The sequence below is a fragment of the Cebidichthys violaceus genome, unplaced genomic scaffold (genome assembly GCF_023349555.1).
Source record: "Cebidichthys violaceus isolate CVI_PGR_0920_01 unplaced genomic scaffold, fCebVio1.0.p SCAF_48, whole genome shotgun sequence".
In the NCBI taxonomy this organism is placed as follows: domain Eukaryota; kingdom Metazoa; phylum Chordata; class Actinopteri; order Perciformes; family Stichaeidae; genus Cebidichthys; species Cebidichthys violaceus.
In genome coordinates, this window is record NW_027176683.1 from 1,851,023 (window position 1) to 1,874,831 (window position 23,809).

The window sequence follows — 23,809 nt, forward strand, 5'->3', positions numbered from 1 at the left end:
GTTCTGCAGAAACAAAGTTTAGTAGTTTTGGACACTTCCGCTGTCAGGACTACATTACCCAGAGTTCCACAGGTAGCAGCAGGAGGAGAAGGAGGAGGCGGGGCTTCACCTGCCCACACCTGCAGAGAGTTCAGCCTGAAGACTGAAGCAAGAACAACACCCAGAAGACTAAGAGAGGACAACATGTCTCTGAGAGCAACAGAATCCTTCTGAGCCTCTGATCCGAACTCAGCGGATCCGGACTGAGCTGATCCGGGATCAGTCCGAGTCCACCTGGATCCTGATCCACCTGAGACTGACTGAAGATTTCTCAACATTTACCTGAAGAAGCAGGAAGTGAAGCAGACATGGTGAGCGCGACTCTTTACTTCAGACTACGAGCTCTTTGAAACGGGAGAGACGCGGACGCGGGTGCCGATCCCGGTCTTCCCTGTCCGGGTCCTGGTCTTCCCGGTCCCGGTCCCGGTCCGGTTCGGTCCGGGTCCGGGTCCTGCAGGAACAGATCCCTGATCAGATTTCAGTTTGTTTGACTTAAAACTTCGTGATCTCATGTTTTAGTTTTATAATTTTAAAGTAAAAAAAATAAAATGTAACTTTAATTTAATTTGTTTAAAAAAATCAGAACTTTAAAAAACAAACATCAATAAATTAGTGAATGAACCAAGTATACATAAATATATAAACATATATATTCTAATATAATAACAATAAATACATGTGATAAAGATGATAAATATAAATTACACCCTCAGATGTTCACTAAACATAAAATCATTTTAATCATATTTTATTATCATTTTATAAATATATATTTTTGATTTTATTTACAGTTTTATTAAACTTTGTTGATAAAGTGTATTTAGTTTAATCTCATTATTGTTCTAATATTTACATATTTCTATATTTTTACTGCAGAAACAAAAGATGAGTAACTTTATATATTTACAGCAGATAAAGATTATTATTATTATTATTATTAAGATGTTATTATCTTTATTACAATAATAAATATTATTATTGTTAATGTTTGTAATCTGCTCTTTAACGTGTACGATCAATCATTTCAGATATAATAGATATTTAAACTAGAATTCATAGTTTGGTCAGTTTTATGTTTTTAATTCATTTACAAACGTTGAGCAATCTGACCCCACACACACACACACACACACACACACACACACACACACACACACACACACACTACATGTCGGGCGTCGCCGCTCCTCAACAAGATCCCACAGGACAGAAGGAATGCTGGGAATTCTTCAGGAAGGAGAAACGATCCAACCAATCAGCTGCTAGCACACACTCACACACTCACACACACATACACACACACACACACACACACACACAGAGAGAGGAAGTTTCTGCTGAACAAACAATAATATATAATAAGTATTAATACTTAATTTGAACTACGTAACTCAGACTACTTAACGCAGACTACTTAACGCAGACTACTTAACTACTTAACGCAGACTACCTAACGCAGACTACCTAACGCGGACTACTTAACGCGGACTACTTAACGCGGACTACCTAACGCGGACTACCTAACGCAGACTACTTAACGCAGACTACTTAACTACTTAACGCAGACTACCTAACGCAGACTACTTAACTACTTAACGCAGACTACTTAACGCAGACTACTTAAAGCAGACTACTTAACGCAGACTACTTAACGCAGACTACCTAACGCAGACTACTTAACGCAGACTACTTAACGCAGACTACCTAACGCAGACTACTTAACGCAGACTACTTAACGCAGACTACCTAACGAAGACTACCTAACCCGGACTACCTAACCCAGACTACCTAATGCAGACTACCTCACCTAGTCTACCTACCTACATGATGTGATTAACGTGATCAGCTGACTGTCTCTGTTTATGCCCCGCCCCTCAGGGTAGTAAGGAGCGTTACCATTGGCTGGCTCAGAACGTGAAGGTGAGCGGCGTGGACGACATGGTGCTGCTGTCCAAGATCAACGAGGACGCCATCACGGAGAACCTGAAGAAGAGATACATGGACGACTACATCTTCGTATCCTCACCTCATGTTTACTCAACAACATTATGACTTTTAGAGATCTAGTGCTAAGAGGAAGTGGTTCAAATGTTCTGGTTCTGGTTCTTGACCTGGTTCTGTTCAGACCTACATTGGTCCAGTTTTGATCTCTGTGAATCCGTTCAAACAGCTTCCTTATTTCACTGACAGAGAAGTGGAGCTCTACCAGGGAGCGGTGAGACAACGACTACAACAACAACACAATACAACACAACAACAACAGCTACAACAAAATACAACTCAATACAACTACAACACATTGCAATACAACAACACAACATAAATGTAAATAACTTTAGAAATGTTCTTACTTACTAAATATCTTCACTGTTAATATGTTAAACTTAAACTGGTCCCCACAAAAATAAAAGATCAATAACATGTTGACCTTCTTCTTCTTCTTCTTCTTGTTCTTCTTCTTCATCTTCCTCTTCCTCTTGTTCTTCTTCTTGTTCTTCCCCTTCTTCTTCCTCTTCCTCTTCTTCTTGTTCTTCCCCTTCTTCTTCCTCTTCCTCTTCTTCTTGTTCTTCCCCTTCTTCTTGTTCTTTTTCTTGTTCTTCCCCTTCTTCTTCTTCCCCTCCCTCTTCTTCTTCTTCTTCTTCTTCTTCTTCTTCTTCCCCTTCTTCTTCTTCTTCTTGTTCTTGCTCTTGTTCTTCCTTTTGTTCTTCTTCCCCTCCCTCCTCTTCTTCTTCTTGTTCTTGTTCTTCCTCTTGTTCTTCTTCTTGTTCTTCCCCTTCTTCTTCCTCTTCCTCTTGTTCTTCCTCTTCTTGTTCTTGTTCTTCCCCTTCTTCTTCTTCTTCTTCTTCTTCTTCTTCTTCTTCTTCTTCCCCTTCTTCTTCTTCTTCTTCTTCCTCTTCCTCTTGTTCTTCCTCTTCTTGTTCTTGTTCTTCCCCTTCTTCTTCCCCTCCCTCTTCTTCTTCTTCTTCTTCTTCTTCTTCTTGTTCTTGCTCTTGTTCTTCCTTTTGTTCTTGTTCTTCTTCCCCTCCCTCCTCTTCTTGTTCTTGTTCTTCCTCTTGTTCTTCTTCTTCTTCTTCTTCTTCTTTCCCTTCTTGTTCTTGCTCTTGTTCTTCCTCTTGTTCTTCTTCTTCTTCCCCTCCCTCCTCTTGTTCTTGCTCTTGTTCTTCCTCTTGTTCTTCTTCTTCTTCTTCCCCTCCCTCCTCTTCTTGTTCTTGCTCTTGTTCTTCCTCTTGTTCTTCTTCTTCTTCCCCTTCCTTCTCCTCGTCCTCGTGTTCTTCCTCTTCCTCCAGGCTCAGTATGAGAACCCCCCCCACATCTACGCTCTGGCTGACAACATGTACAGAAACATGATGATTGACAATGAGAACCAGTGTGTCATCATCAGGTAGGCGGGACTAACGACGCAAACAACAACACCTGTCGGTGTTTCTCTCATTAAATATCGATGACGAATTGATTAGAAAGTTATAAAACATCTGTAACAGGACCGTGTGGGCGGGGCTTCATCAGGTAATTTCTGAAGGTAAATTAATGTGTTGAGACTGATGTTTCCTGTTTCCTGTTTCCTGTCAGCGGTGAAAGTGGAGCTGGAAAAACTGTTGCTGCCAAATTCATCATGAGCTACGTGTCCAAAGTGTCCGGAGGAGGAGACAAAGTCCAGGTCAGTACACAGAGTACTGCTCATGGTACACTTTGTGGTACTGCTCGTTGTACAGCTCATATCCTACTCATGGTACTGCTCGTGGTACTAGTCGTGGTACTGCTTCTGGTACTAGTCGTGGTACTGCTTGTGGTACTAGTCGTGGTACTGCTTGTGATACTAGTTGTGGTACTGCTTGTGGTACTGCTTGTGGTACTAGTCGTGGTACTGCTTGTGGTACTAGTCGTGGTACTGCTTGTGGTACTAGTCGTGGTACTGCTTGTGATACTGCTTGTGGTACTAGTCGTGGTACTGCTTGTGGTACTGCTTGTGATACTAGTCGTGGTACTGCTTGTGATACTAGTCGTGGTACTGCTTGTGGTACTGCTTGTGATACTAGTCGTGGTACTGCTTGTGGTACTAGTCGTGGTACTGCTTGTGGTACTAGTTGTGGTACTGCTTGTGGTACTGCTTGTGGTACTAGTCGTGGTACTGCTTGTGATACTAGTCGTGGTACTGCTTGTGGTACTGCTTGTGGTACTAGTCGTGGTACTGCTTGTGGTACTGCTTGTGATACTAGTCGTGGTACTGCTTGTGATACTAGTCGTGGTACTGCTTGTGGTACTAGTCGTGGTACTGCTTGTGGTACTGCTTGTGATACTAGTCGTGGTACTGCTTGTGGTACTAGTCGTGGTACTGCTTGTGGTACTGCTTGTGATACTAGTCGTGGTACTGCTTGTGATACTAGTCGTGGTACTGCTTGTGGTACTGCTTGTGATACTAGTCGTGGTACTGCTTGTGGTTCTACTGTTATTACTGCTGTAACTTTGTGTGTGTGTGTGTGTGTGTGTGTGTGTGTGTGTGTGTGTGTGTGTGTGTGTGTGTGTGTGTGCGCGCAGCATGTTAAAGACATCATCCTGCAGTCTAACCCTCTACTGGAGGCCTTCGGTAACGCCAAAACTGTCCGCAACAACAACTCCAGCAGATTTGTGAGTCCAGATATATTCAGACAGATTTATATACAGTAGTAAAAAGTATACTACTAATATATACTACTAACACACTTACTCTGTCCTTCTATCAGGGTAAATACTTTGAGATCCAGTTCAGTCGAGGAGGAGCTCCTGATGGAGGCAAAATCTCCAACTTCCTGTTGGAGAAAAGTCGAATTGTTTCACAGAATCCTGGAGAGAGAAGCTTCCACATCTACTACCAGGTACTCAAATATGTACTACTATGTACTCCAGCATGTACTACTATGTACCGCAATGAGTACTACAATAAGTACTACAACATGTGTTCAGATTGCCTGATCCTGATTTCTTCAGTATTTTCCTCCTTCCGGTCTTGTCAGTTCCTTTCCCAACTCCATATCCTTTCACTTCCTTCTCCCAATTCGTCACTTCCTCTCCTTATTCTGTAACTTCCTCTCCTGATCCCTTCAATTCCTTTCCTAATTACGTCACTACTTCTTCTAATCCCGTCACTTCCCCTCCCGATCTTATGTTAACAGAAGTGTTAGAACAGAAATAACTGTTGAATGAAGGTAATGACCCTGACCTTCTGACCTTCTGACTTCAGATGTTGGAGGGAGCGACTAAGGAGCAGAGGGAGAACCTTGGGGTCACGACCCCCGACTATTATTTCTATCTCAACCAATCAGGAACCTACACTGTGGAGGACATGAACGACAAGAAGGACTTCTCTGAAACGATGGTCTGTATCTGTCTGTCTGATAGACCGTCTGTCTGTTAAACTGTCTGTCTGATAGATCGTCTGTCTGTTAAACTGTCTGTCTGATAGATCGTCTGTCTGTTAAACTGTCTGTCTCTCAGGAGGCCATGTCAGTAGTGGGTCTGTCTGTGGAGGAACAGGATTCAGTTCTTCAGCTTGTTGCAGGAATTCTTCATCTGGGAAACATCAGCTTCAGAGAGGAAAACAATTACGCCGTGGTCGAAAGCCAGGACTGTAAGAAAGTACACAAAGTCCACGAAACAACACAACAGATACAGGGTGATAAGGGGTCAAATACGAGCCAGTGAGATGATGAGTTCATGAAGGTTTTCTTCAGAATCAAAACTCTCTTCATTGATGACTAAACTAACGTTTAGTCTCCGCCTGTCTTCCTGTCAGTCCTGGCGTTCCCGTCCTTCCTGCTGGGGATCCCTCAGGACGGTCTCTGCAGTAAACTGACCAGCAGGATTATGGACAGTAAGTGGGGCGGCAAGACCGAGTCCATCGCCGTGACCCTGAACACGGAGCAGGCCTGCTTCTCCAGAGACGCCCTGTCCAAAGCTCTCTACACCCGACTCTTCGACTTCCTTGTTGACGTCAGTCGCTTCATCACTTTGTGCTCACATTTACTTTAACACTTTGTTTTATTCTGTGTTGATTGACTGATGTGTGTGTGCAGTGTGTTAATAAAGCCATACAGAAAGACCAGGAAGTGCTCAACATCGGAGTCCTCGATATCTACGGCTTTGAGATCTTCCAGGTATAAACACACACGTTGGTACTTCATTAACTGATTGATTGACTCCACTGATCTGATTAGCAACTTGTTGTTTCTTCTTTTTCAGCGAAACGGCTTCGAGCAGTTCTGCATCAACTTCGTGAACGAGAAGCTTCAGCAGATTTTCATTGAGCTCACGCTGAAGGCAGAACAGGTGAGACGTCGTGACGTCATCACATCACTTTTCCCTCTTATTTAGGAGGATTTTGTTTGAACCTGTGACTTTTTTTCTTCTCTGGTTTTTTCCTGTATTATTTACAGTTATTGATCAGAAAGATTTTGTCCTTTTCTACTTTATACATCAGCATGAATGTTGTCTCTCTGCAGGACGAATACGTTCAGGAGGGGATCAAGTGGACGCCCATCGAGTATTTCAACAACAAGGTGGTCTGTGACCTCATCGAGTCCAAACTGGTGAGTCGACTGATCGTCTCTGTGTCCTCAAACACATGACGTGATAAGTATTAAATGAATACATATGAATACAGCTCTGTATTCTCTGGACGTTTCCCAGAATCCTATCGGGCTCATGAGCGTCCTGGATGACGTTTGTGCGACGATGCACGCTAAAGGTGAAGGAGCGGATCAGACGCTGCTGCAGAAACTTCAGGGACAGATTGGATCCCACGAACACTTCAGCAGCTGGAATAAAGGATTCATCATCCACCACTACGCTGGGAAGGTACGCAGTATACCCGTCTGTCCGTCCAGGTGTTCACCCGTCTGTCTGTTCAGGTGTTCACCCATCTGTCTGTCCAGATGTTCACCCGTCTGTCCGTCCAGGTGTTCACCTGTCTGTCTGTGCAGGTGTTCACCCGTCTGTCTGTTCAGGTGTTCACCCATCTGTCTGTCCAGATGTTCACCCGTCTGTCTGTCCAGGTGTTCACCCGTCTGTCTGTCCAGGTGTTCACCCGTCTGTCTGTCCAGATGTTCACCCATCTGTCTGTCCAGATGTTCACCCATCTGTCTGTCCAGATGTTCACCCATCTGTCAGTCCAGGTGTTCACCCGTCTGTCTGTCCAGGTGTTCACCCGTCTGTCTGTCTGTCTGTCTGTCCAGGTGTTCACCCATCTGTCTGTCCAGGTGTTCACCCGTCTGTCTGTCTGTCCAGGTGTTCACCCGTCTGTCTGTCTGTCCAGGTGATCACCCGTCTGTCTGTCTGTCCAGGTGTTCACCCATCGGTCTGTCCAGGTGTTCACCCGTCTGTCTGTCCAGGTGTTCACCCATCTGTCTGTCCAGGTGTTCACCCGTCTGTCTGTCCAGGTGATCACCCGTCTGTCTGTCTGTCCAGGTGTTCACCCGTCTGTCTGTCCAGGTGTTCACCCGTCTGTCTGTCCAGATGTTCACCCATCTGTCTGTCCAGATGTTCACCCATCTGTCTGTCCAGATGTTCACCCATCTGTCAGTCCAGGTGTTCACCCGTCTGTCTGTCCAGGTGTTCACCCGTCTGTCTGTCTGTCTGTCTGTCCAGGTGTTCACCCGTCTGTCTGTCCAGGTGTTCACCCGTCTGTCTGTCTGTCCAGGTGATCACCCGTCTGTCTTTCTGTCCAGGTGTTCACCCATCGGTCTGTCCAGGTGTTCACCCGTCTGTCTGTCCAGGTGTTCACCCATCTGTCTGTCCAGGTGTTCACCCGTCTGTCTGTCCAGGTGATCACCCATCGGTCTGTCCAGGTGTTCACCTGTCTGTCTGTCCATTTGTTCACCCATCTGTCTGTCCAGGTGTTCACCCGTCTGTCTGTCCAGGTGATCACCCGTCTGTCTGTCTGTCCAGGTGTTCACCCGTCTGTCTGTCCAGGTGTTCACCCGTCTGTCTGTCTGTCCAGGTGATCACCCGTCTGTCTGTCTGTCCAGGTGTTCACCCATCTGTCTGTCCAGGTGTTCACCCGTCTGTCTGTCTAGGTGTTCACTCGTCTGTCTGTCTGTCCAGGTGTTCATCCGTCTGTCTGTCCAGGTGTTCACCCATCTGTCTGTCCAGGTGTTCACCTGTCTGTCTGTCCAGGTGTTCACCCGTCTGTCTGTCTGTCCAGGTGTTCACCCGTCTGTCTGTCTGTCCAGGTGATCACCTGTCTGTCTGTCTGTCCAGGTGTTCACCCGTCTGTCTGTCTAGGTGTTCACTCGTCTGTCTGTCTGTCCAGGTGTTCACCCGTCTGTCTGTCCAGGTGTTCACCCATCTGTCTGTCCAGGTGTTCACCCATCTGTCTGTCCAGGTGTTCACCTGTCTGTCTGTCTGTCCAGGTGTTCACCCGTCTGTCTGTCTGTCCAGGTGTTCACCCGTCTGTCTGTCCAGGTGTTCACCCGTCTGTCTGTCTGTCCAGGTGTTCACCCGTCTGTCTGTCTGTCCAGGTGATCACCCATCTGTCTGTCCAGGTGTTCACCCGTCTGTCTGTCCAGGTGTTCACCCGTGTGTCTGTCCAGGTGTTCACCCATCTGTCTGTCCAGGTCTTCACCCGTCTGTCTGTCTGTCCTGGTGTTCACCCGTCTGTCTGTCCAGGTGTTCACCCATCTGTCTGTCCAGGTGTTCACCCGTCTGTCTGTCTGTCCAGGTGTTCACCCGTCTGTCTGTCCAGATGTTCACCCGTCTGTCTGTCCAGGTGTTCACCCGTCTGTCTGTTCAGGTGTTCACCCATCTGTCCGTCCAGGTGTTCACCCATCTGTCTGTCTGTCTGTCTGTCCAGGTGATCACCCGTCTGTCTGTCTGTCCAGGTGTTCACCCGTCTGTCTGTCCAGGTGATCACCCGTCTGTCTGTCTGTCCAGGTGATCACCCGTCTGTCTGTCTGTCCAGGTGATCACCCGTCTGTCTGTCTGTCCAGGTGTTCACCCATCTGTCTGTCCAGGTGTTCACCCGTCTGTCTGTCCAGGTGTTCACCCGTCTGTCTGTCCAGGTGTTTACCCGTCTGTCTGTCCAGGTGTTCACCCATCTGTTTGTCCAGGTGTTCACCCGTCTGTCTGTCTGTCCAGGTGTTCACCCGTCTGTCTGTCTGTCCAGGTGTTCACCCATCTGTCTGTCCAGGTGTTCACCCATCTGTCTGTCCAGGTGTTCACCTGTCTGTCTGTCCAGGTGTTCACCCGTCTGTCTGTCTGTCCAGGTGTTCACCCGTCTGTCTGTCTGTCCAGGTGTTCACCCGTCTGTCTGTCTGTCCAGGTGTTCATCCGTCTGTCTGTCCAGGTGTTCACCCGTCTGTCTGTCTGTCTGTCCAGGTGATCACCCATCTGTCTGTCCAGGTGTTCACCCGTCTGTCTGTCCAGGTGTTCACCCGTGTGTCTGTCCAGGTGTTCACCCGTCTGTCTGTCCAGGTGTTCACCCATCTGTCTGTCCAGGTGTTCACCCATCTGTCTGTCTGTCCTGGTGTTCACCCATCGGTCTGTCCAGGTGTTCACCCGTCTGTCTGTCCAGGTGTTCACCCGTCTGTCTGTCCAGGTGTTCACCCATCTGTCTGTCTGTCCAGGTGTTCACCCGTCTGTCTGTCCAGGTGTTCACCCATCTGTCTGTCCAGGTGTTCACCTGTCTGTCTGTCCAGGTGTTCACCCGTCTGTCTGTCTGTCCAGGTGTTCACCCGTCTGTCTGTCTGTCCAGGTGATCACCCGTCTGTCTGTCTGTCCAGGTGTTCACCCATCTGTCTGTCCAGGTGTTCACCCGTCTGTCTGTCTAGGTGTTCACTCGTCTGTCTGTCTGTCCAGGTGTTCACCCATCTGTCTGTCCAGGTGTTCACCCATCTGTCTGTCCAGGTGTTCACCCGTCTGTCTGTCTGTCCAGGTGATCACCCGTCTGTCTGTCCAGGTGTTCACCCGTCTGTCTGTCCAGGTGTTCACCCGTGTGTCTGTCCAGGTGTTCACCCGTCTGTCTGTCCAGGTGTTCACCCATCTGTCTGTCCAGGTGTTCACCCGTCTGTCTGTCTGTCCTGGTGTTCACCTGTCTGTCTGTCTGTCTGTCCTGGTGTTCACCCGTCTGTCTGTCCAGGTGTTCACCCGTCTGTCTGTCTGTCCAGGTGTTCACCCATCGGTCTGTCCAGGTGTTCACCCGTCTGTCTGTCCAGGTGTTCACCCATCTGTCTCTCTGTCCAGGTGTTCACCCATCTGTCTGTCCAGGTGTTCACCTGTCTGTCTGTCCAGGTGATCACCCGTCTGTCTGTCTGTCCAGGTGTTCACCCATCGGTCTGTCCAGGTGTTCACCCGTCTGTCTGTCCAGGTGTTCACCCATCTGTCTGTCTGTCCAGGTGTTCACCCGTCTGTCTGTCCAGGTGTTCACCCATCTGTCTGTCCAGGTGTTCACCTGTCTGTCTGTCCAGGTGTTCACCCGTCTGTCTGTCTGTCCAGGTGTTCACCCGTCTGTCTGTCTGTCCAGGTGATCACCCGTCTGTCTGTCTGTCCAGGTGATCACCCGTCTGTCTGTCTGTCCAGGTGTTCACCCGTCTGTCTGTCTGTCCAGGTGATCACCCGTCTGTCTGTCTGTCCAGGTGTTCACCCATCTGTCTGTCCAGGTGTTCACCTGTCTGTCTGTCTGTCTGTCTGTCCAGGTGTTCACCCGTCTGTCTGTCTGTCCAGGTGTTCACCCGTCTGTCTGTCTGTCCAGGTGATCACCCGTCTGTCTGTCTGTCCAGGTGATCACCCGTCTGTCTGTCCAGGTGTTCACCCGTCTGTCTGTCCAGGTGTTCACCCGTGTGTCTGTCCAGGTGTTCACCCGTCTGTCTGTCCAGGTGTTCACCCATCTGTCTGTCCAGGTGTTCACCCGTCTGTCTGTCTGTCCTGGTGTTCACCCGTCTGTCTGTCTGTCTGTCCTGGTGTTCACCCGTCTGTCTGTCCAGGTGTTCACCCATCTGTCTGTCTGTCCAGGTGTTCACCCATCGGTCTGTCCAGGTGTTCACCCATCTGTCTCTCTGTCCAGGTGTTCAACCATCTGTCTGTCTGTCCAGGTGTTCACCCATCTGTCTGTCCAGGTGTTCACCCATCTGTCTGTCCAGGTGTTCACCTGTCTGTCTGTCCAGGTGATCACCCGTCTGTCTGTCTGTCCAGGTGTTCACCCATCGGTCTGTCCAGGTGTTCACCCGTCTGTCTGTCCAGGTGTTCACCCATCTGTCTGTCTGTCCAGGTGTTCACCCGTCTGTCTGTCCAGGTGTTCACCCGTCTGTCTGTCCAGGTGTTCACCTGTCTGTCTGTCCAGGTGTTCACCCGTCTGTCTGTCTGTCCAGGTGTTCACCCGTCTGTCTGTCTGTCCAGGTGATCACCCGTCTGTCTGTCTGTCCAGGTGTTCACCCATCTGTCTGTCCAGGTGTTCACCCGTCTGTCTGTCCAGGTGTTCACCCGTCTGTCTGTCCAGGTGTTCACCCGTCTGTCTGTCCAGGTGTTCACCCATCTGTCTGTCCAGGTGTTCACCCGTCTGTCTGTCTGTCCTGGTGTTCACCCGTCTGTCTGTCCAGGTGTTCACCCGCCTGTCTGTCTGTCCAGGTGTTCACCCATCGGTCTGTCCAGGTGTTCACCCGTCTGTCTGTCCAGGTGTTCACCCATCTGTCTCTCTGTCCAGGTGTTCACCCATCTGTCTGTCCAGGTGTTCACCTGTCTGTCTGTCCAGGTGATCACCCGTCTGTCTGTCTGTCCAGGTGTTCACCCATCGGTCTGTCCAGGTGTTCACCCGTCTGTCTGTCCAGGTGTTCACCCATCTGTCTGTCTGTCCAGGTGTTCACCCGTCTGTCTGTCCAGGTGTTCACCCATCTGTCTGTCCAGGTGTTCACCTGTCTGTCTGTCCAGGTGTTCACCCGTCTGTCTGTCTGTCCAGGTGTTCACCCGTCTGTCTGTCTGTCCAGGTGATCACCCGTCTGTCTGTCTGTCTGTCCAGGTGTTCACCCATCTGTCTGTCCAGGTGTTCACCCGTCTGTCTGTCTAGGTGTTCACTCGTCTGTCTGTCTGTCCAGGTGTTCACCCGTCTGTCTGTCCAGGTGTTCACCCATCTGTCTGTCCAGGTGTTCACCCATCTGTCTGTCCAGGTGTTCACCTGTCTGTCTGTCTGTCCAGGTGTTCACCCGTCTGTCTGTCTGTCCAGGTGTTCACCCGTCTGTCTGTCTGTCCAGGTGTTCACCCGTCTGTCTGTCTGTCCAGGTGATCACCCGTCTGTCTGTCCAGGTGTTCACCCGTCTGTCTGTCCAGGTGTTCACCCGTGTGTCTGTCCAGGTGTTCACCCGTCTGTCTGTCTGTCCTGGTGTTCACCCGTGTGTCTGTCCAGGTGTTCACCCATCTGTCTGTCTGTCTGTCTGTCCAGGTGATCACCCGTCTGTCTGTCTGTCCAGGTGTTCACCCGTCTGTCTGTCCAGGTGATCACCCGTCTGTCTGTCTGTCCAGGTGTTCACCCATCTGTCTGTCCAGGTGTTCACCCGTCTGTCTGTCCAGGTGTTCACCCATCTGTCTGTCCAGGTGTTCACCCGTCTGTCTGTCTGTCCAGGTGTTCACCCGTCTGTCTGTCTGTCCAGGTGTTCACCCATCTGTCTGTCCAGGTGTTCACCCATCTGTCTGTCCAGGTGTTCACCTGTCTGTCTGTCCAGGTGTTCACCCGTCTGTCTGTCCAGGTGTTCACCCGTCTGTCTGTCTGTCCAGGTGATCACCTATCTGTCTGTCCAGGTGTTCACCCGTCTGTCTGTCCAGGTGTTCACCCGTGTGTCTGTCCAGGTGTTCACCCGTCTGTCTGTCCAGGTGATCACCCATCTGTCTGTCCAGGTGTTCACCCGTCTGTCTGTCTAGGTGTTCACTCGTCTGTCTGTCTGTCCAGGTGTTCACCCGTCTGTCTGTCCAGGTGTTCACCCGTCTGTCTGTCCAGGTGTTCACCCGTCTGTCTGTCCAGGTGATCACCCGTCTGTCTGTCTGTCCAGGTGTTCACCCATCTGTCTGTCCAGGTGTTCACCCGTGTGTCTGTCCAGGTGTTCACCCGTCTGTCTGTCCAGGTGTTCACCCGTCTGTCTGTCTGTCCTGGTGATCACCCGTCTGTCTGTCTGTCCAGGTGTTCACCCGTCTGTCTGTCCAGGTGTTCACCCGTCTGTCTGTCCAGGTGTTCACCCATCTGTCTGTCCAGGTGTTCACCCATCTGTCTGTCCAGGTGTTCACCCGTCTGTCTGTCTGTCCTGGTGTTCACCCGTCTGTCTGTCCAGGTGTTCACCCGCCTGTCTGTCTGTCCAGGTGTTCACCCATCGGTCTGTCCAGGTGTTCACCCGTCTGTCTGTCCAGGTGTTCACCCATCTGTCTCTCTGTCCAGGTGTTCACCCATCTGTCTGTCCAGGTGTTCACCTGTCTGTCTGTCCAGGTGATCACCCGTCTGTCTGTCTGTCCAGGTGTTCACCCATCGGTCTGTCCAGGTGTTCACCCGTCTGTCTGTCCAGGTGTTCACCCATCTGTCTGTCTGTCCAGGTGTTCACCCGTCTGTCTGTCCAGGTGTTCACCCATCTGTCTGTCCAGGTGTTCACCTGTCTGTCTGTCCAGGTGTTCACCCGTCTGTCTGTCTGTCCAGGTGTTCACCCGTCTGTCTGTCTGTCCAGGTGATCACCCGTCTGTCTGTCTGTCTGTCCAGGTGTTCACCCATCTGTCTGTCCAGGTGTTCACCCGTCTGTCTGTCTAGGTGTTCACTCGTCTGTCTGTCTGTCCAGGTGTTCACCCGTCTGTCTGTCCAGGTGTTCACCCATCTGTCTGTCCAGGTGTTCACCCATCTGTCTGTCCAGGTGTTCACCTGTCTGTCTGTCTGTCCAGGTGTTCACCCGTCTGTCTGTCTGTCCAGGTGTTCACCCGTCTGTCTGTCTGTCCAGGTGTTCACCCGTCTGTCTGTCTGTCCAGATGATCACCCGTCTGTCTGTCCAGGTGTTCACCCGTCTGTCTGTCCAGGTGTTCACCCGTGTGTCGGTCCAGGTGTTCACCCGTCTGTCTGTCTGTCCTGGTGTTCACCCGTCTGTCTGTCCAGGTGTTCACCCATCTGTCTGTCTGTCTGTCTGTCCAGGTGATCACCCGTCTGTCTGTCTGTCCAGGTGTTCACCCGTCTGTCTGTCCAGGTGATCACCCGTCTGTCTGTCTGTCCAGGTGTTCACCCATCTGTCTGTCCAGGTGTTCACCCGTCTGTCTGTCCAGGTGTTCACCCATCTGTCTGTCCAGGTGTTCACCCGTCTGTCTGTCTGTCCAGGTGTTCACCCGTCTGTCTGTCTGTCCAGGTGTTCACCCATCTGTCTGTCCAGGTGTTCACCCATCTGTCTGTACAGGTGTTCACCTGTCTGTCTGTCCAGGTGTTCACCCGTCTGTCTGTCCAGGTGTTCACCCGTCTGTCTGTCTGTCCAGGTGATCACCTATCTGTCTGTCCAGGTGTTCACCCGTCTGTCTGTCCAGGTGATCACCCGTCTGTCTGTCTGTCCAGGTGTTCACCCATCTGTCTGTCCAGGTGTTCACCCGTGTGTCTGTCCAGGTGTTCACCCGTCTGTCTGTCCAGGTGTTCACCCGTCTGTCTGTCTGTCCTGGTGATCACCCGTCTGTCTGTCTGTCCAGGTGTTCACCCATCTGTCTGTCCAGGTGTTCACCCGTCTGTCTGTCCAGGTGTTCACCCATCTGTCTGTCCAGGTGTTCACCCATCTGTCTGTCCAGGTGTTCACCCGTCTGTCTGTCTGTCCAGGTGTTCACCCGTCTGTCTGTCCAGGTGATCACCCGTCTGTCTGTCTGTCCAGGTGTTCACCCATCTGTCTGTCCAGGTGTTCACCTGTCTGTCTGTCCAGGTGTTCACCCGTCTGTCTGTCTGTCCAGGTGATCACCCGTCTGTCTGTCTGTCCAGGTGTTCACCCGTCTGTCTGTCTGTCCAGGTGATCACCCGTCTGTCTGTCTGTCCAGGTGTTCACCCATCTGTCTGTCCAGGTGTTCACCCGTCTGTCTGTCTAGGTGTTCACCTAACTGTCTGTCCAGGTGTTCACCCGTCTGTCTGTCCAGGTGTTCACCTAACTGTCTGTCCAGGTGTTCACCCGTCTGCCTGTCTGTCTGTCTGTCTGTCCAGGTGTCGTATGATGTCAGCGGTTTCTGTGAGAGAAACAGAGACGTGTTGTTTAATGACATCATTGAGCTGATGCAGAGCAGCGAGTTGTGAGTATTCTAACTCAGCGTTACGGCATGAAAAGTAAATACTTTGAAACGCATTATGTCTGATGACCTCACAATAACCCCCCCATCTGTGTGGTGTGTTTGTGGTCAGTCCGTTCATCAGAGCTCTGTTCACTGAGAACCTGGAGGCAGAGAAGAGAGGGCGTCCGACCACTGCCAGCAGTAAGATCAAGGTGAGAGAAAGATGTTGTCTTTCCTCTAGCGCCACCTTCAGGACGAGCTTTAGAAGAACCTCTGGTCCTTTAGGACCAGAAGGTGGGATGTTCGTTGGAACGTCACCTGGTTTTACTGATTTTATTGCTTTAGATTGCTGATCTCATGGTGTCTCACATCAGAAAGGTACAACAGGTAAAACTGCCCCTCCCCCTCTCTACCTTTTTAGAAACAAGCCAACAGTCTGGTCCAGACTCTGATGAAGTGCACCCCCCACTATATTCGCTGCATCAAACCCAACGAGACCAAGCGTCCCCGGGACTGGGAGGATAATCGGGCCAGACACCAGGTGGAGTACCTGGGCCTCCGAGAGAACATCAGAGTCCGCCGGGCGGGATACGCCTACAGACGAGCCTTCAACAAGTTCCTGCAGAGGTACGCCATCCTGACAAAGGAGACCTGGCCTGAATGGAAGGGCGAGGAGCGCAAGGGAGTCCTGCACCTCCTCAGCTCCGTCCGCATGGACCAGGACCAGTTCCAGTTGGGCAAGACCAAAGTCTTCATCAAAGCTCCGGAGTCGGTACGAAATACAGCTCGGGAAGCGTGTTTTATCCCGCTGTTTTTATACCACGAGTTCTGTTTCTGACGCAGCGGCATTCTGGGTATCGTAGTTCCCAGAAAGAAGTCTTTGTTTGTTGTCTCAGTATCATTTTTCTTCACTGCAGCTCTTCTTGTTGGAGGAGATGAGGGAGAGGAAGTATAACGGTTACGCTCGGGTCATCCAGAAGGCTTGGCGTAAACACATTGCCGTCCGCAAATACGTCAGGATGAGGGAGGAAGGTAAGACCGTCTCCTACAAGTTGGTTAAGGAAGCCATACGTCTTCCTCTCTACTAAGTGATTTTTCTGGTTTCTCCAGCCTCTGACGTCCTGCTGAACAAAAAGGAGCGACGCAGAAACAGCATCAACAGGAACTTCGTGGGCGACTACCTTGGGACGGACAACCACCCGGAGATCAGGCAGTTCGTCGGCCGCCGAGAGAGGATCGACTTTGCCGACGTTGTGGTGAAGTTCGACCGAAAATTCAGGGTAAATACTCAAGTCCAGAATTCAAGGATTCAGGGATCATTTATTGTCATTTTGCAACACAGGGGATGCACAACAGAAGTTTAGTTTAGTTGTAGCCAGTGCAGCTTGATCCTGGACCACGATGGATCCAGGTCTCTGTGAAGATGTGGGCTCAACACTCACCGACGTACCGTTGCTTTCATCCGTCTTATTTTTCTGCTACTGGACATCAGACCAGCCAGGAGCATGCTGGGTAGTGGAGTAGCCTCAGGTCCTAGCTGGGTTAGCTTAGCTTCTATCTTGACTCTCCTCCCCGGGGCAGTTCGGTGGCATTTTGGTCCGGCAGGTCTGGTTGGTCGGCGGTGATTGGTGATCAAAACCTGTACATCACTTCCCTGGTGTTGCTTAATGGGCGGTGTTGTGGATTAATTCTATCTTTGTGGCACCGCAATCCGATCCATATTAGAGAAATCAGTCAAGATCAGCTGTTGTTAAGTCAACTGTCCAGGAACTGGACAAGTCGTCCGTACCTGGCAAGCTCGGATGTACCAACATGGCGTACTCCCACTAGTCTAAAACCAACATGTTCTCCTTTCTAGCCTCAGTAGCTTAGGTCTCCACATGAGGAGGGACATACTGCAGCTTTCTGTCATGGTATTCCCTGTGAGACAAGAAGATCTGCAGCACCAGGACCGCAATGACCTCAAAGGTATCTGGCTGCAGGTGTAGAAGTTCTAATGGTGAGGAAGTGGGAGTCAAGAGATCTTGGTTGAGACTTTGGGCTCTGGTGGGGATGATGGCAATAGGTGAGGTAAGTACTCCAGGAGGAGGTTTTGAAGGAGCATCGATGAGGCTCAGACCACCAGGACGGTTAGTATGGACTTGGTATGCAAAACTTTCATGGTCTGACATCATAGCAACAACGATGTGTTTATGGTCCGCCCAACGTCGGACAAAAGCGAGGAACCGACGTAACCCTTCAGGACCCAAAGCCAGTTTATAAGTCACTTCCTGACTGAATGTTCTGTTGTTCTTGCTGTTCCACAGACTGTGAAGCAGGACCTCATCCTAACCCCAAAGTTCCTGTATCTGATTGGTCGAGAAAAGGTGAAACAGGGTCCAGATAAAGGTCAGATCCAGGAGGTTCTTAAGAGGAAGATTGAGGTCAACAAGATCCAGTCTGTTTCCCTGAGGTACACCACCAGAACAAGATACTGTATCTAGAACCTGGACCAGATTTAGGCCTGGAACCACAATTATGACCGGGGCCAGAAGTGCAACTACAGCTACTACCAGGGCTGGAGCTAGACCTGTAACTAGGAATGTAACCAGCAACAGAGCTAGAACAGGACACAGGCCTACAACGAGTATTAGAACTAGAACCAGGACTGGTACTATAACTAGGATTAGGTCCAGAACTAGAACCAGTGCCAGAAGTAGAACTAGGACCATAACCAAAAAAAAGATGCAGGACAAGTAGAGCTTGGGTCAGAACTAAAACAAGAAATGGTACTGGTACTGGGACTTGAATTTGAACCAGGGACAGAACTACAACTGGAACTAGAATTTAAAATATCAAGACCAAGATGAGTAATATGACTAGACCAATGGACCAGAGCTACAACAGAAACTAGAAATAGGTGCTAGTTCCCCACATGCTGAGAGATAAAGATATGAAAACATATTTGAATTGTGTTTTTTCTTCTTGTTTTTCCACGTCTATCCGATTGTCTCACTGACCTGTCTGTCTCTACCTGTCTCTCTGTCAGCACTCTTCAGGACGACTTCTTCATCGTCCACGAGGAGGAGTATGACAGTGTTCTTCAGAGCGTCTTTAAAACGGAGTTCCTCAGTCTGCTGGTCAAACGTTATCAGGAGAAAACTGAGAAGAAGCTGCCTCTGAAATTCAACAACCTGTCAGTACCGTGACTTTTTTTAATTTAGTTTTACTCGTATATAAAAAATACATACATTTGGTTCTTTACAAAGCTGCCATGATGTAATGTTTAAGTACTAATATAAGTACTACAGACATTCTGGTGCACAGAACTTCTGTTTTATATATAAATACAACATCTACATGAATATCAGCTGGATCCACTCCGTCTGTCTTTGTATTCCAGTCTGGAGTTTAAGTTGAAGAAGGGAGGCTGGGGTCCGTTCAGCTCTTCAGGGTCCAGACAGATCCAGTTCCAGGTGGATCAGGGGGATGAGGCCATCTTGAAGCCCAGCAGCAAGGTTCTGCAGGTCTCCATCGGACCGGGCCTGCCCAAAAGCTCCAGTAAGTTCTGATGCAATTCACCACAAATTCTTCCCCAACTTTCCTGTGTGCTTCCCCCTCACTTCATGACTGTTTTGACTTGCAGGACCGACGAGGAAGGACAAACGCAAGAGCCGCTACATGGGGGGCCAGGCTCCATCCAGCAACCAGTACAACTCAGGTACCAGAACACAACCGGTCATCAGGACGTCACAGACATGAGCAACCCTTGGCTTATAAATCTGTCTTTGTTCCTCAGGTCCTCGCTCCAGAGGGGGCGGAGCTCCCAGAGGAGGCCCCACCTCCTCCAGAGGCTCCCTGCTGAGGCAGCAGTCTACCATGGATCAGCCCAGTCTGCCCCGCCTCCAGAGCCAGCGTCGCCACGATAACCAGCCCAAGAAACACCAAGACATGGGCTTCATGAACGTCCCCGACCAGGGCGCCGCAGGGTGAGACCGCGAGCAGTAACAGTTAAATAAAGGCATAAACATCATAACCAGTATAGACTGGTTCTGGTTGTTCACACTGTTCTCTGGTTCTCTGGTTCATCGCTGTGTTTTTCTACAGACTTCAGCGGCGGCAGTCGAAGGAGGTGAAGCCTCTTCCTGGATCAGGTCGACCCAAACCGGCTCCCAAACCGAAGCCTCGGTCTCCGCAGTGCAGAGCTCTGTACGCCTACGACGCCCAGGACACCGATGAGCTCAGCTTCAACGCTGATGATGTCATGGAGATACTCACCGAAGGTACTACTAATACTGCTGAAAGTATTACCGTTGCTACTACTATTAACACTTATGCTACTGTTACTACAACTACTGCTAGTAGTAATTAGGGATGGGTATCGTTTGGGTTTTTTCCGATACCGGTGCTAAAACGATACTTTTAAAACGATACCGGTGCCTAAACGGTGCCTGAACCGATACTTTAAAAAAAAACACACAAAACGACGATTGCCGTGTCAATAAAAAAAAGCCTTTCTTTAATGTCGTCAATTTGTTTTTTTCAAATTGAACAATATATTAACTGTTTGAAGTATACTATAAATATAAATAAATACAAAACACTTGGCTTCAAACTACAGCTTCAAACTTTTTAACTTCAAACTATGAACAATATATTAACTGTTAACAACAGTTTACAGCATACTTAAATAAATATAAATAAACTTCAGCAATTCTTTTGCAGAAATATGAGCATATTTGCCTCGGCACCGAAAGGAAGCACTGAAATCTGCGTTGTGTTTCGGTCCGATAGGCACCGGTTTTCGGTACCCAACCCTAGTATTAATACAGCTACTTCTACTATTTGTAACGCTACTTATCATACCACTTATTCTTTTAGTACTACCGCTACTTCTAGTGGTACTCATACTACTTCTAGTACTGCTGATACTACTATGTTAAGTACTGCTGTTACTTCCACCACTTCTAGCCCTACTGTTATTACTTCTACTTCTAGTACTGCTGCTCCGTCTACTACTTTTAGTACTACTGGCACTACTTCTACTTTTACTACTGCTACTAGTACTACTATTATACTACATCCTTTTACCATCAAAAATACTAACAGACTGACGTGTCATTCAATAAATGTTCTTGTGTTGGCAGAATTTGCACAGCCTGCATGTTCTAGCAAGATAGTAGTCACGTGCTAACCAGAAGCTAACGCTAGCGGATCGTAAACGGATTGTAAACAATAGTTAAATGTTTTCACACTCTGATCACATTGATATTTAAGGCTCATCACATTAATCCGGACGTCCAAACTGAGAAGCGGCTAGCATTAGCTTAGCAGCTAGCATTAGCTCAGCAGCTAACGGGAGTTTAGACGATGATTATCATCAGTTTGTCATTACTTATTATAATGACACATTATGTCCAATCACAGCTTAGCAACAGTAACTAGTGACAGCCGGCGTTAAACAATAAATGTAACCGCTAATGTTAGCATGCCTGGCTAACTAGCTTTACTACACTAGAAATGAAATGCTACTTCCACGACAAAGAGTTAGCCGCCGTGTCCTGAACTTAACTTAAACTGGATTTGAGATGTTTATTTGTTAGATAATATTTTGGTTTAGTGGACAAAATTTCTCGATCTTCTCTGGAAATAGATAATCAGAATCAGCTTTATTGGCCAACTATGTAACCACAAGGACAATAGTTTTGATGGTGCAGTTTGTAAAGGGTGCTGGAATGAAACCTCCAACGATCCAATCACAGCTTATGTTGTGTCCTGTAGTCCTGATATAAGTCCTCATAATCGTCATCTCTGAACATTCTGCAGATCCATCTGGTTGGTGGTTCGGCCGGTTGCGGGGCAGAGAGGGGATGTTCCCCGGAAACTATGTGGAGAAGATCTAAACCTCCTCTTCAGGGGGCGGTCAGAGTTCAACAACCTGCAGCAGCAGCTGACATCAGAAGTCACCAGAGCTTTCAACACATCAGCTGACAGGAAAGAGGAAACTGAACATTACAAGTTCATTTATATACAAACACACGTATGTTTCAGTCAGAGTGACGACAGCTGTCAGTCTGTCAAAGGTCAGGGTCTGGTACTCATACCTGCTGACTGCTGGACTGAAAGTGTCTCTGTAATGCTGTGTACAATCAGGTTCAATGTCCCCGTAATGCTGTGTACAATCAGGTTCAATGTCCCCGTAATGCTGTGTACAATCAGGATAAATGTCCCCGTAATGCTGTGTACAATCAGGTTCAATACTGCTCCGTGTGACTTCAGTCTCTGATCATCTCTGGTGGTTTTTGAAGCAACAGCTCGATCAAATGTCCAGTCTGTGTTACATTGGAAGCCTAACATCAGTGTGAGCTCAGCGCCCCCTAGAGGCTCCAGTGTTTATTACAGCTGCAGTATAACAAAGTGTTACAAATAAATATCTTCCAACCAGATAAACGATGAACAGAAACTAAACGTCACACTTTTAAAATATGAAATGAATATTTTGTTTCTGTGATTGAAAATGATATAAATAATAAAACAAAAGTATTATAATTAAATAATGTTCTGTATCTATCAGCCAGTTTTCTGCTCTTTCAGGACCGACTGTTTGTTTTATAGAAATTAACCTGAATGTTGTTTTATTTCAGCCAATAAACAAACATTTCATTAAAAACCTGAGTGATGGAACAAGTCGATTAATCACTTATATATTATATGAACACATATCTTCTAGAGAAGCTGTGTGAAGGAATGAAAGAGGTCCAACAAGTCCTCCACCTCTGGAACACGCTGAGAAACATCACCCCATACTCCTGCAGCACCTCCCACAGTATCTCCCAGGGGACCCGGTCATACGCCTTCTCCAGGTCCACAAAACACATGTAGACCGGATGGGCGTATTCCCAAGCCCCCTCCAGGATCCTTGCGAGAGTGAAGAGCTGGTCCGTTGTTCCACGGCCAGGACGGAATCCGCATTGTTCCTCTTCAATCCGAGGTTTGACTATCGGCCGAACCCTTCTTTCCAGCACCTTGGAGTAGACTTTACCAGGAAGGCTGAGTAGTGTGATACCGCGGCAATTGGCACACACCCTCTGGTCCCCCTTTTTGAACAGGGGAACCACCACCCCGGTCTGCCACTCCTTAGGCACCGCCCCAGACCTCCACACAATGTTGAAGAGACATGTCATCCAAGACAGCCCCTCCACACCCAGTGCCTTCAGCATTTCTGGACGGATCTCATCAATCCCTGGGGCTTTGCCACTGTGGAGTTGTTTGACTACCTCAATGACTTCCACCAGGGAAATTGATGATGCTCCCCCATCAGCCTCCAGCTCTGTCTCTACAATAGAGGGCTTATTTGTCGGATTCAGGAGTTCCTCAAAGTGCTCCTTCCACCGCCCGATTACCCCCTCAGTTGAAGTCAACAGAGTCCCATCCTTACTGTATACAGCTTGGATGTTTCCCCGTTTTCCCCTTCTGAGGTTCCGGATGGTTTTCCAGAAACACCTTGGTGCCGACCGAAAGTCCTTCTCCATGGCTACTCCGAACTCCTCCCACACCTGCTGCTTTGCCTCCTTCAAGGCAGCGGCTGTAGCCCTTCGGGTCTGTCGGTACCTTGCAACTGCCTCAGGAGGCCTCTTTCTTCAGTCGGGTGGCTTCCCTGACCACCGGTGTCCAGCACGGTGTTCGAGGGTTACCGCCCCTTGAGGCACCTAAGACCTTGACACCACAGCTCACCGCCGTAGCTTCGGCAATAGAAGCTTTGAACATCGTCCATTCCTGTTCGATGCCCCCAACCTCCACAGGGATGCTAGAAAAGCTCCGCCGGAGGTGTGAGTTGAAGAGCTCCCGGACAGGGGCCTCCTCCAGACGTTCCCAGTTTGCCCGCACTACCCGTTTGGGCTTACCAGGTCTGTCCAGAGTTTTCCCCCACCCTCTGACCCAACTCACAACCAGATGGTGATCAGTTGACAGCTCCGCCCCTCTCTTCACCCGAGTGTCCAAAACATATGGCCTCAGATCCGACGATACGATAACAAAATCGATCATCGACCTTCGGCCTAGGGTGCTCTGGTACCACGTACACTTATGAACATCCTTATGCTCGAACATGGTGTTCGTTATGGACAATCCATGACTAGCACAGAAGTCCAACAACAAACGACCGCTCGGATTTAGATCAGGGAGGTCGTTCCTCCCAATCACGCCTCTCCAGGTATCCCCATCGTTGCCCACGTGCGCGTTGAAATCCCCCAGCAGAACTATGGAGTCCCCCACTGGAGCCTCATACAGGACTCCAGTCAGGGTCTCTAAGAAGGCCGAATACTTTGAACTGTTGTTCGGTGCATATGCACAGACAACAGTCAGAGTTTTCCCCCCCATAACCCGCAGGCGTAGGGAGGCGACCCTCTCGTCCACCGAAGGTAAACTCTGACGCAGCAGCACTCAGCCGGGGATTTGTGAGTATCCCCACACCCGCCTGGCGCCTCACACCCTGGGCAACTCCAGAGAAGAAAAGAGTCCAACCCCTATTTTTTTTTTGTAATTTCAGTTACATGTTGAATAAAATAAATTAAAATAA

At 49.0% G+C, this 23,809-nt stretch overlaps 1 protein-coding gene across 2 annotated transcripts; it reads left to right on the forward strand.

The window, feature by feature from the left end:
* The first annotated feature begins 134 nt into the window (after positions 1-134).
* Positions 135-21,895, forward strand: myo1eb (myosin IEb). 2 transcript variants are annotated; one of them, XM_068729960.1, is made up of 26 exons: positions 135-350; positions 1,918-2,055; positions 2,165-2,254; positions 3,327-3,421; positions 3,610-3,697; positions 4,576-4,665; positions 4,761-4,892; positions 5,258-5,392; positions 5,512-5,644; positions 5,810-6,006; positions 6,090-6,170; positions 6,256-6,342; positions 6,516-6,602; positions 6,703-6,870; positions 15,188-15,273; positions 15,383-15,464; positions 15,674-16,024; positions 16,170-16,284; positions 16,363-16,532; positions 17,559-17,704; positions 18,281-18,427; positions 18,635-18,792; positions 18,878-18,952; positions 19,031-19,220; positions 19,339-19,514; positions 21,058-21,895. In XM_068729960.1, the coding sequence occupies exons 1-26, from the start codon at positions 348-350 to the stop codon at positions 21,132-21,134; spliced, it is 3,297 nt and encodes a 1,098-aa protein (XP_068586061.1). In that variant the 5' UTR covers positions 135-347; the 3' UTR covers positions 21,135-21,895. The 2 variants fall into 2 exon arrangements, with proteins under 2 accessions (XP_068586061.1, XP_068586062.1); XM_068729961.1 differs by lacking the exons at positions 135-350; positions 1,918-2,055; positions 2,165-2,254 and adding an exon at positions 2,289-2,364.
* The last annotated feature ends 1,914 nt before the right edge of the window (positions 21,896-23,809 follow it).

Bases quoted from the DNA above. Each gene is read 5' to 3' on its own strand.
- myo1eb (XM_068729960.1), top strand. The intron at 2,255-3,326 runs GTGAGACAACGA...CTCTTCCTCCAG, and splicing joins TGGAGCTCTACCAGGGAGCG to GCTCAGTATGAGAACCCCCC. The intron at 4,893-5,257 runs GTACTCAAATAT...TTCTGACTTCAG, and splicing joins GCTTCCACATCTACTACCAG to ATGTTGGAGGGAGCGACTAA.